Here is a 12,768-nt window from a genome sequence, read left to right on the forward strand (position 1 = left end):
AAAACATAGTTTGCCTTCATCATTTCAGGCACCACACCTTAAGAATGAGAAATGAAAATTAGCATTGGTTCACAGAAAGCCAACAAATGATCAATCAAATAAGTGCTGTGAGGAAAGCTGGTCAGAAACAGGATCCATAGGCAACTGCAGAGGGCAGACAAGTGTCAGAGCACACAAAGCCTCACTCCTGAGAAACAAATATGTAAGGGCAAATTTCACAGGTCTTCATCATGTGCCTGCTGTCATTATGTACACCGCTGTGGTGCTTATGACTGAGTCTATTGACACTGGACAAGGGAAAGTTGAGAGAGAATGTGTCAGCCATTTACAGGTCATCTGAAGAACTGCTCCATAAATCGAACCAATAATTCCGAAGAGCAGGGCTAGATCTAAATTAGGAAGCACCTTTTAATAATAAGTGTAGGTGGAGCCAATTAGCCAGAGGGGTGGTAGGCTTTCTCTCACTGGAAACCCAAGTAGTGATTCCCCAGCTATTTTTTGGGAATAGTCTAAATTCTAAATCTCCTGCCCCTGAGAAGGGAGTTATCCATGATGACCTGTAATACCTTTCTTTCTGGTTTTTGCTGGTTCCATAAACAAAAGGACTCATGTTAAAGTTAACTCTGTCTCCCAGCAAAACCTCCACAGTCTCCCACCACAACTTGGAGACATTTGCTGGAATGACTGACCAAGACCTTTGATATCTTGGAAAGGACATGCTGATACTATTGGGTAGCTGTCAGCTCATCCATACATGTTGCTTGCCCTGGCACAAGCATGGCCCATTCACTGTTTTTTTGAGGACAGAAACTCATAAAATAATCTTCAGTCACAACCCAAATCATTACCAAGGCCATCTCCACCCATCTTTCCTTTCTTTGGCTCCAGACTGCTGTTTTCTGACTTTTGCCAGCACAACAGAATCAATGCCGTGTGTCTGTCATACAATCAACATCTCAGTAGCCTTGAAAGTTTGCAGAAGAGCAAAATATATTTGGGAAGGGAAAAGGGGGATTCAAGGAGGAGTTGTTGAAGGCATGGAATCTGACTAATGATTGGTAGGAAAAATGGAGATCCTGATGAAATTTGAAATGACTAGAGGAGGATAGAAATGCCTAGAACAGTGACCAGAACACACTGCACTGAATTCCTGCTTGTTGATTTCAATTCAGCACACAGCTTGGGCTGATATTCTGACTCGAGACGAGCTGAAGCTCTGAGCACAAAAGACCTGCTGCTCATCTCATCACTGATGGAGGGAAATTTGCTGAAGCAGGAAGAAAGGTTATTATTGGGAACACATCAGAGCAGGTTCCATGGTGTTGCCAGCATTGAGCCAATCTTTTAGTATCGTCTGGCTGCAGTTGGGAGACCAGCAGTGTTCAAGTCACAGTAACATTTTATGCCATACTTCAGTAACTTTGCCTAGAGACAGTGATAGCATGTTGTTTCCCCAGTATAATAGAATGAGTGTAGTTGGTTATACTTGCCCAAATTTTAGATCTATGTGGAATATTATTTTCAAACAATCCCAGTTTAAAAAGGAACGCTGTTGGCTCCAACAATGGACTGCAAGAACCACAAATTTTTGGACCTATTTGTATCTTCTGTCTGATGCTGCTTTTGTACTGCACTGTTTATAAGAAGAGAATATCTTTAGCTTGGAGTGAACCGTGGAGTTCTTGGTGCTTTCTGAACTTGATTGCTTGCTTGCAGACATTTTGTTCCCTAATTAGGAAATATCACCAGTGCTAGGAAGTGTGGGGCTTGTTCCCTGTTTATATACAATGGCTTACCCTGCTAATGTTGGCAGGAGTGTTTATAAGAAATGTTTCAGATCCTTTGACTGCAACACAAACAGCAGCTCCAGCACTCTTCTATTCAGAATTCAGAATTACCTGCTTCATTCAGCTTGATGTCTGTTATTGTCAGGGTTGCTATCTTGCTGCCGTCTTTAACCTCTTCTGTCAAGGTAAGCCTGTCAGGCATGATGACATTATAACTCCAGGACACCCTTCTTGTATTGTATTCTGTCATGCAGGTTATTTTTACTGTATCTCCCTCGAAAACGTGTTCAGGAGAAACAGAGACGTTTACATTACCTAGCGTGGCATAAAGAGAAATCTTCAAAACTAGTGGAAAGTGAAATGTTTATTATCACCATATATAATTTAGTGAAATGTACAGTTTAATAATTGCTGTTCAATCTAAGGAAAGTTGCAGCTATTTTGAGGTATAACACACAGATTATACCACACAGATTATATATATAATCTGTGTGGTATAAAAAAACCCGAACAACCAAAGACCTACATACAAACACCCATGAAAACCTCAGAAAACATAAATAGATAGATAGATAGATAGATAGATAGATAGATAGATAGATAGATACACACACACACACACACACACACACACACACACACACACACTCCTGGACTCCGAAGTATCTTTTGGGGAGTGAAAATGAAACTCCATATGGTCCTATAATTCAATATATAGTTAATCTTTCATTCTAAATATCCAGCTAACCACATATATATATACATATATATATATTTGTTTTCTGAGGTTTTCACGGGTGTTTGTATGTAGGTCTTTGGTTATTCGGGTTTTCTCCCGCGTAAAATTGGAAGTGTCTTGGCGACGTTTCGACGAAATCCCATGCACCGCCTGCCCCACAACATACATCGGACAAACCAACAGAAGAATAAGTGCACGCATTGAAGAACACAAGAACTCAGTCAAAAAAGAGGAACCAACTTCTTCCCTGGTCCAACACTTTAAAGCCACAGGACACGATATTGACTTTAAAAAGACCAGAACTATCGCCAAAACTGAACACTTTAACAACAGAATAATCAGAGAAGCCATCGAGATAGAAAAAACGCCCACACAGCATGAACAAACGAGATGATACCTCCCGCCTACCAGCCATTTGGAAACCCGCCCTTATTGACAAACGAGTCCCTAACATGAGGAATGACACCAGACCCACACTCACGAGGTCCACACAGGATGTCACCACCACACATCCACCCAGAAAGCAGACCCAAACCCACACTGATCAGGAAGCACGACCAAGGACCAGAAGCCAGACCGCAGCTGCAACATTAGCCATTTCAAACCCCTCCAATCCATACATGCAGCAGACTGACACCCACTACGAAGATGTAGCACGACCACGAACACGAAGCCAAACAGCAGCAGTGCAGCTCACCAGCTCAAATCCCCCTGCAACTCGGACTAATCTGAGCACAACCAAGCCCCCACCCAAATTGCTTGACATAGTGTAAGCCGCCCTGAGTCTTCGGAGAAGGGCGGGATATAAATGCAAAAAAACCCAAAAAAAAACAGGACACACCCCCAGCCAATCAGAGCACAAAAAATAACCCCATCCAATCAGAGCACAGCCAAGCTCCCACCCAATCAGTTCAAACCCCCACTAGCAGTTAAAAAGGAAGAAACAGCTGCAATCACACATTGCTCCCAGAAGCACGAAGCTGAAGCCTGACGATGACGAATGAGACTTTGTCGAAACGTCGCCAAGACACTTCCAATTTTACGTGGGAGAAAACCCGAATAACCAAAGACATATATATATATATATATATATATATATATATATATATATATATATATATATATATATATATATATATACACACACACACACACATACATATATATATCACACACACATAGACACACTGTTTCAGCATGAAAAAAAAATAATTTTCCAAAATATGAATTCTAAAATTCATATTCATATGTGAACTAACATATAATATAGAGTATTGCTTGTATAATGATCAGCTACTTCATAGTATTATTTTGTACTCTTCTGAAAATGCTTTGGAAATCTACTGAAACTACCTAGCAAAATTAAGTCATTGCCATGGATATCTTAATTGTCTTAAATATTGATGTCTTCAGTTCAAAGGAGCTCTGGTTCAGGAGGTGAGATAATTTTGCATGTGGGAGTTTCCAAGGTGATTAACAATAATTTAGCTTAATGAGTACAAACATTATTTCCAAACAAAGCAGTGCCAATCAATGGCCACCTTTTCACAAATCCATGGTAAAGACTGAATCTCCAAGTTTGATTCTTCACTACCGTAGCGTGGCCTGTGGTTGTAAAATTATATCAAAACTCTAGAGATATTTTCTCACCACCAAGGACAGCAACTGTATTCACCAAAACAGAAATAACACATTTTAATAAAAGTCATTAAAAAACATTACCAATGATTTCTGTTGCAAATGTGGTAGATACTGCATGGTAGGGGTAACGTAAAAGAGCAGCTATCTTGGGATGTGCATTTTCAAGCGGCATCTGCCTTGCTGAGGTTATTTCATAGCTAACCATGACGCTTCCAGGCCTATGTAAAAAGAATATTGTCCAGTAAGTTCAAGCTCATTATGTAATAAATGATACGCAATACCATTTTCCTGCCAACCTAGCAGTGTGAAAGCATGCAAATGCAAGTAGATAAATAGGTACCACTTCTGTGAGAAGGTAATAGCATTTTGTGCACCTTCAGCATATAGTCATGTTGACCACATGACCATGAAAGCATTTTCAGGCAATGCTAGTTCCCTCAGCTAGGAATCAGAGATGAGCACTTTCTCCCTAGGGTCGGGCATGACTGGACAGGGGAAACTTTTACCTTTACCTTTTTAAGTGGCTTTTAAAGCTATATTTTCAAGGTAGCTGGCGGAAAAGAAAACCAGATGTAGATTGCCCCCTCATTCTCTTCTACAATCTGCCTTATCTATTCAAAAAGCAGTATAGTCCAATGAGATAGTTTATGGCTAACAGGACAAAGCGATATTCTGCAGTGAATTCCTGCTTCTGCAGTATATTTTCCATCTTCCTGGATCTCCAGAATCTACTTCAGAAGGCTCACCAATCTTCCTGACAATTGTTTGTTTGTTTGTTTGTTTCTTCTAGTAAATGCTGTTCTTCAACCTCTCCCCACCAAAAAACCACTACTGAGTGTAACCCAAAGTATCTTAACTGCTAGAATTGTATAATGGACTGTAAAGATGAATTAAAATATTCACTGCTTTGTTTTAAGTGCTTACGTTGCGTTTGCATGTTTATCTCTGCATTTCTATTATGAAGAGAAATATAATATTCCTATCAAACTCAACTACTGTACCTATATTGTAGCATCTATGTGTCTATATTTTATTTCTTAATTATACAATCAGAACAATGAAAATTTCAGACTGGAAGAAAGTTTTTTTTCTGTTTGGACACTCCAGAATATAATGAAAATGCCCTTAGAGATCCCTTGCTAATTGGAGATTTGGCATTAGAATTGAGGAAAACAAATTGATCATGATGGGAACAGGCTCTTCAACTTAGAATAGGTATTACAACATAGACTACAAAGATATAGCTCTAGAATGGATTTGAGGATATTTATCATGGCCAATATAATTTATTTTGCTTTCTTCAAATATCTATGCAGTTATTACGATTATTCGAGTGAGTTTTGACTCTCCAGGTGACTACATGAACAGAGCTATACAGTTTTCTTGGAAACATTTTTTAAAAAAGTAATTGGTTAGTACCTTGTTCATGGATGTTTTTCAACTTTCTAATTCAGGGTGACACAGTGATTAGCCCAAAATCACCCATTTGGTTTCCATGCAAAGGGGCTTCCTGTTCCCAGTACAATATCTTTAACTATGACAAACTTGTCTTTCAATTATCTGTAGGTTATATTAATAGAGGTTGTATTATCTATACAGTGGGTATTTTTTTTTGCTAATTTTACTGCAGAAAAGCTTTTCTCTGCATTATAAGTTTGCACTACTTGAAGCTAATTTTCGTTTTTTGCTTAGCATTTAACAGTTGGATCATTATGCAAAGTCGAAACAAATCATTTCTTTCCTATAATCTTTTTAAGTGAAACAAAAAGATTTTCATACCTGAATCCTGTAACTGTTGCATTTATGAAACCCGGTAAAGTTGAATAGCCCTCAGTAAACTGAAAGAAAGCAATACATTTTGCAGAGTATTTATTATTAATTAAACCATATTATTTCACTTACTATTACAGGCATCCTACATACTTTCATAAAACATCAAACAAATATTATAATTTGCACAGTCCTGGTCTCATGGGCTAAAGATTCTTTGCGGAATCTAATATATAAATAATCTACTAAAAGTGGATGAGGAGATACATTGGATTACAATACCCATAACACCCAATCAGCATGCTTATCAATTAAGAATACCGTTATCTAAAACAGGGCTCCCCAGCTGTTTGGAACCAGGCTGTGGAAGTGGTGGGTGAGCGCGAAGCTTCATTTGTGAAAGCGGCAAACATATGCATGCAAAATCATCCTTTCCCCCCCCCCACCTCCCCCCCCCCGCCACCTCCACCTTCACTGTCTGCCAAGCTGAAAAGACTGGGGAATGCTGTTCTAAAACATCTGAAAGGTATTAGATAAGGGAAGGTTAGTTTAACCTGAATCTTAATTCAAAGCCAGAGTTTAATCAAAGTAAGTTCATTCGTTCTTGTCATAACAAGATGAATTAAATACTTTCCCAGGCTTTGGCAGTTCTTTGCCAAACAATCTAACAGCAAACAGCTCAGCCAAAGAACCTCCAAGACCCAGCAACCCTGACATGGCAAGTCACTAGAATATAAACTGAGAGCAAACTCCACTCTCTACTAGCACTGATGCTATTACCTAGTTTGGGTAATGAAACATCTGCAAGAAAATAACCAATCACAAAGAGCATCAAGGACCCCTCATTTCAACTCTGAGCTACAAATATTTTCCTTTATTAGATTAAAGGCTGTATGTTGCATATGGAATGCTTCTTCTACTCTTTCACTATCCAGATAATCCCTAGTTGAATATATGTATGTATTATCTTCCTTATTAGGAACTTGGGATCCACATATATCAGCAAGCATTTATTACTTTCTATTATATAGGTGTTTCAATTAAAAATATGCCTCTGTTTTTGTAAGTTTGATACTATCAGTCCCATAAAAATACAACATCCTTCATAGACCACTTAAAGTATCAGCTCCATTCCCAACTACACACAAAAAGCAAGTAGACTTACTTAATTCTTTTCCTTGAAAACATTTCACTTCAAGATGCTTCTTGGATGAGAAGCGAAACATTTTCAAGGAAAAAAACTGAGAAAGTCCAGTTGCCTTTTGAAAAGCAGTTTTGGGACAACTATGACTCTCCATAGACAACTAGAGACCATTTTAACACTTGGAGTGTAGTTATATTATACACTTACAATAACAAAAACCCAACAACCAACAGTGTTGTGGGAGAAAGCCAATGTTTGTTGCTCCAGGAGCTGTGGCAGTTCAGGGGATATTTCAATAACAAATTTTAATCCTCCTATTGGTCATCTGGAAAGAGAACGCATTGGCTTATTGCATGCTCTGAGCCACCAGAAATGAAGATTACCTAAGGTCAGTTTCAAATTCTTTGGTAACAGATTATAAATAGACATGGAGTGAAAACTGTACAATATGAAAGGCCTACGGAGAGCTTATTTGGGTGGCTTCAGTTAAGAGTTTAGCTGAGGCACTAAAAAGATTACAAAATTGGACTTGTATTTGTTTTAATCACCTAAAATATCTAGACACCTTCAAAAGAAATCCTCTTTGGCTAAGCAATAAGAGTTTTAAAATATCTTGGCCACATTTTAGCTGAAGAACCAGCTCAGACTTACTGCCTTCTCAAGATCATGTTTGTATTGTTTGAACAATTCAGAGGACGGATCCCATAGAGCATTCCTAAAGGGTATATCAAGTCGGACAGACATTTTTGTTATGAGCACTGAAGGAATATCTGTGGTAAAAAAAAAAGAGAGAGAAATAATCTTATTAGCTGAAATACAGATTTGAAAATAAAGCATCATTTAATCATAAAATTCAGTCTTGGCTAAATGCTTAATAGTCCATTCATTTAAAATTCACATAAATTTAGTTATGTATTCTTTTACTGGAGCTTGCATGAGGATATGGAGAAGAGAAGATGGAAATAATAATCTAAAATCTGGCAATGTGAGCAAATGGAACCACACTTACAATAGAGGGATTAAAATATTGGGACAGGAGGAGGAGCAGTAATATAACAAAAGTTGTAAACAAGTAATTAAATGGAAAATAACTAATAAATATGGAGGATGGGAACAGAGCACAAACAATATGAAATGACCGAGAAGGGGCTCTTTTGTGAAAAGATAGGTAGTGCCAATTATGTATACTTCTGTGCAAGAGAGACCAAGCTAAGATTGCCATGCTTGGGGATCAGTGAACATATTTGGAATGTTGATCGAATGTCATAGGCACTTTCCCACAATGGTTGTGTTGGTGGATACAGCTATTCATAAAGGACCCATTTACCAGAAGGTTGCAGCCACCCATCTTCTTATTTTCTAAGAATACCTCCAGTTTCCTTCCATCCTTTATAAGGTAGGTAAAATGAGGACCCAGATTGTTGGGGGCAATAAGTTGACTTTGTATATAAATATATAAATAGAATGAAGACTATTGCTAACATAGTGTAAGCTGCCCTGAGTCTTCGGAGAAGGGCAGGATATAAATGCAAATAAATTTTTTTTAAAAGTTTCTGTGTTGGGAGCATAGCCATGAAAAATGCAAGTGATGCTTGAAATCCATGCTTTGATTTGCTACGTGCTAGCTTCCCACTCAATTTTCAAAATCAAACTATTCTAAACCAATACAATTAGATATAGCAGAGAACTCAGCAAGCACCAACAGTGCATGGTCACCCCACATTGGGGATTTAGTCTAAGTGGAATAAAAATACAATGAATGCAGTTGCAAAATGCAGGAGGCTTTTCAAATTTTGCAAATCATAGGATGAAGTTAAAGATCTGAATCAGATTTCTGATCTGAAATTCCAGTATTTTGTTTGATTTCATAGATTATAGAAGTTAAACATTATTTAGATGACATTTGACAGATTCCAGAAAGTGAAGAATTGGCAAATAGCAATGGTGTAAAATATAGGCTGAAAAGGCTTTGAGCTGCTATCCTAGAGCATGTAAAACTCAATCAGAACTTTCTGATTTGAAAATAATTTAAGCTTCCATTTTGGTAGATTACCCATGAAAAGTTATTTTTTCATGAATGAATTGCTGTTGCCCAAAAACCACCATTCATCATCATTTGCCACCTTCTCTTACCTTCTGCTTGAAGTTGACAAAAGGTCCCTTGAGGAGGAAGCTGCGCAATACAATTGCAGTTCTCTCCCTCTGCAGTTGTAGTATTATGGCAGACAGGATATGTTTTACAGATCTTGGCAGACCATCTATAATCAGGTTCACAGAAACAATAAGAATGACTCGTGCCAGCTGAGTTGCACACTAATGTGAGAAAAGAGAAAACAAAACAGAAAAAGACTTAACTCATTGTATCTTACTGATGTTATTCATCTCATTGATTATATTTACTCTGTGTGCATTGTTCAAACCTTATACAAACTTGGAGGGTTGAATATCCAAGATCCTAACCCAGCGTTTCTCAACTTTGACCACTTGAAGTTGTATGGACTTCAGCTCCCAGAATTCCCCAGCTAGCCAGGCTGGGTTTAAGCTATTTTTTTTTTAGTATTGGCTTTTCAAAAGTGTTTTAGGCTAAACCGTAAACACACTTTGAATATTGGTTAAGTATAAATGAATAATATATATGAAACCACATTTTTAGCATGACAGGTTGATTCATGCAGTAATAAAAAATATTGGAAAAGCAAAGGGAACGTGTTGGGCCTCTTAGTCTCAATTTCTCTAGCAAATATTAAATATGGTTAATCTGTTCATGTATGGATAGATTAATAAATTAAATCATTAGATTAGATATTATTGATTTCAGGGTGTGACATTCAAGCCCTACAGACTACTTTGCAGAACATCAAATGTCAAGAAGAACTTAAACCTTATAACCTTGGTTAGACCAAGGGCTTCCAGTTGTCTCATTTTTCAATTATAAAGCGATTCTTACCAAAACAGTCTAAATAGGAGGAGGAAAGTGTGTTGGACAAGTTTGCTGCTTTGAGTTAATTGTAAAAATAATAAAGGTGGGATACAAATAAATAAATATCTGCAAATAAAGAGTCTAACAGAGGCCAACGACCTAACCAAATAACAAAATAACAGAGGTTGGAGGTCTTCTAGTCCAACCCCTTGCTCGGGCAGGAAACTTAATTCCAGCATCCATTCTTTAGATGTTTTAGCCTCCAGTCCCATAATCATCTTTGTTGTCCTTCGCTGCAGTCTTTCTAGGGTCTCAAAATCTTTTTACATCATGGCGACCAAAACTGGATGCAGTATTCCAAGTGTGATCTTATCAAGGTATTATAGTACACTGCTGGCTCATATTTAAGTGATTGTCCACTAGGACTAAGCTGAGCTGAACTCTCCCTACAGTCCCCTTTCCCAAGTAGAGATTCCATTGTAAATGTCATTCTTACAACAAGGAAGGGTGTGTAAATCTTTTCTGAACAATTTACACTAGGGGTGTCAAACTTGATTTCATTGAGGGCCACTTCAGGGTTGTGTTTGACCTCAGGGGGCTGGTGTGTGTGGCCAGGAGGAAGGGCGTGACCAGCTCAACGTCACTCATTGAGGCTCCATTTTCAGCTGTGATGGCCTCCGACAGCCCTCGGCCACCAAAAACGGAGCTCAGGGAGGCACACAGTTTTCCCAGCTCCATTTTTGCTGGCAGGGGGACCATGGACCAGTCCTTCACTGTTTCCAGGATGGTTCCACAGGCCAGATCTAAGCACCCCATGGGCCAGATTCGGCCTGTGGGCCTTGAATTTGACTCCCCTGATCTACACCATTTTAAACCAATAACAGAACTATCCAATCTGAACTGCAAAACTCCAGATTTTACAACCCAGATGTGATAGGTCCAATCCCCACATTTCTCCATTGGATTGAAACAACATGTTGAGAAACAGGGAGGACAAACGTTTAAGTACATTAAACAAATTAATGTACTGTTTTGATAAATCAGATTGTTTTACAGAATTTTATCTGTTGCAGGAAGCATTGCTAATCTTTGATAAATATTTCCTGCCTATTTTAATTCTCTCAAATACATTTTAGTTCTGAGTCCTTTTATGACTTCCAAAAGAAATTTACCCTCCAATGTCTGATCAGGACATTAAAGGAGAAAGGAACTAAGTGAACGAAATGTGCTTACCACTTCCTGGAACATGAGAACATTTAATTCCATTAGGTTGAACTATAAAGAGCCACTCTTTACTGCAAAGAGGCTCTTGTGTTTCCAGCAGACTTTTCCTTTTTATTTCATATTAGAAGAGCTGTCGGGCATTAGCAAATGTTTATAGAAAGTGTTTTGTTTCATTTTGAAAGAATAGCTAAATCTCTTGATAGCTATTCCTGAACATACAGTCTTTCCCTTGGCTCCTTGACATGGGCTGCCAAAATTGTGAGGTGCCAGCAAAGGTAAAATGCTCTAACATTTAGTGATTGTTTAAAGAAATGGTTCTCGGTGGACTCTGGGTCTCTGGGACCTTTTCAAGGGGGGATGTCTGAAAATTCGATAAAACTATTTTTATAATGATACTAAAATGTTATTTAAGTTTTCCATTCCTGTTCTCATAAAGGTCGACTGAAGTTTTTTAGGGGCTACATGGCAAGTGATGAAGTCATCATCACTCTGATAGGTAATAACATATGTACTTGTGTTTCCTCATATTTGTTAGGGTTTTTTTAAGGTAGCAAGTTTAGGATATAAATATGTGTGTTTTCAGAATAACTCAGTTTTAGGGTTAAAGTTAGTTAACATGTAATGGGCTTATTATTGTTATTTTTAAATGAATAAATAAACCCAACAAACCAAAACTGTTTGGTGTCCTCAGTAACTTTTAAGAATGTAAAGGAGTACTGAGATTAAACAATTAAGAACTGCTGGTTTAGTTATGTACCACAGAATTAGCAACCCCGATTAATCATGATGTATCTTAAGCCACACAACACACACACACACACACACACACGTGTGTGTGTGTGTGTGTGTGTGTTAAAAATAAGTAGCTGGCTCAAAGATAAATACTTTAGAAGTACTTCAACCCCAAATGAGCCAGCTACTTATTTTTTATACACACACACCCAAAATACCCCAAAATTAAATTAAACATAGAAAAAGCAAATGTTGATAGTAAATGGTCAAAGACTACTTACCGGTAGTAATATTAATTTGTGAAATGCTTATATCTGAATCAGGAACATTTGCTGAAACTGGGAGACTAAGGTTTTTGAAAAACTTCCTGAGGTCCTCCTGGAGTGAGGTGTCTACAAAGTTTATCTCAACAGCAATTGTGTATTCAGGTGACATGCCTAACAAGGGAGAAAAATGATCTGTCATAATTAATTGTGACTCAGAATGACTCAGCCATGTCCTGCTATCTTCTTCTCAATGACTGTCCATGTCAGAAAATCTCAGGCCCAGGAGTCAGAAAATCTCTCACAATGAGCATATCTTGTTAACTACCTTGCAAGTTTCATCTAGTACAGAATGCACAATGTAAGCAAATACATGCATTTTTCAATCAGTGCTTGTTGTACCTCTGTTCCAGCAGCTGCATTGGTTGCCAATTGCTTCCGGGTTGAATTCAAGGTGAATTCAAGAAGTGGTAATAAATTCATGGCATGAGGCTGGGTTATTTGAGGGACCATCCCTCACTGGTTACATCTACTCATCCCATCAAGAT

At 38.1% G+C, this 12,768-nt stretch overlaps 1 protein-coding gene across 1 annotated transcript in view; it reads right to left on the bottom strand.

The window, feature by feature from the left end:
• ADGRF5 (adhesion G protein-coupled receptor F5) overlaps window positions 1–12,768 on the bottom strand; it is a 46,135-nt gene that overhangs the window by 15,173 nt on the left and 18,194 nt on the right. Inside the window, exons 4-9 of the mRNA XM_058183737.1 lie at window positions 12,239–12,394; window positions 9,215–9,394; window positions 7,733–7,851; window positions 5,947–6,005; window positions 4,249–4,385; window positions 1,899–2,102 (exon numbers count right to left, since the gene is read on the bottom strand). Of these exons, the coding sequence (XP_058039720.1) occupies window positions 1,899–2,102; window positions 4,249–4,385; window positions 5,947–6,005; window positions 7,733–7,851; window positions 9,215–9,394; window positions 12,239–12,394 (855 nt within the window). The remainder of the gene's footprint in view (window positions 1–1,898; window positions 2,103–4,248; window positions 4,386–5,946; window positions 6,006–7,732; window positions 7,852–9,214; window positions 9,395–12,238; window positions 12,395–12,768) is intronic.

The sequence above is a fragment of the Ahaetulla prasina genome, chromosome 1, assembly GCF_028640845.1.
Source record: "Ahaetulla prasina isolate Xishuangbanna chromosome 1, ASM2864084v1, whole genome shotgun sequence".
Lineage (NCBI taxonomy): Eukaryota > Metazoa > Chordata > Lepidosauria > Squamata > Colubridae > Ahaetulla > Ahaetulla prasina.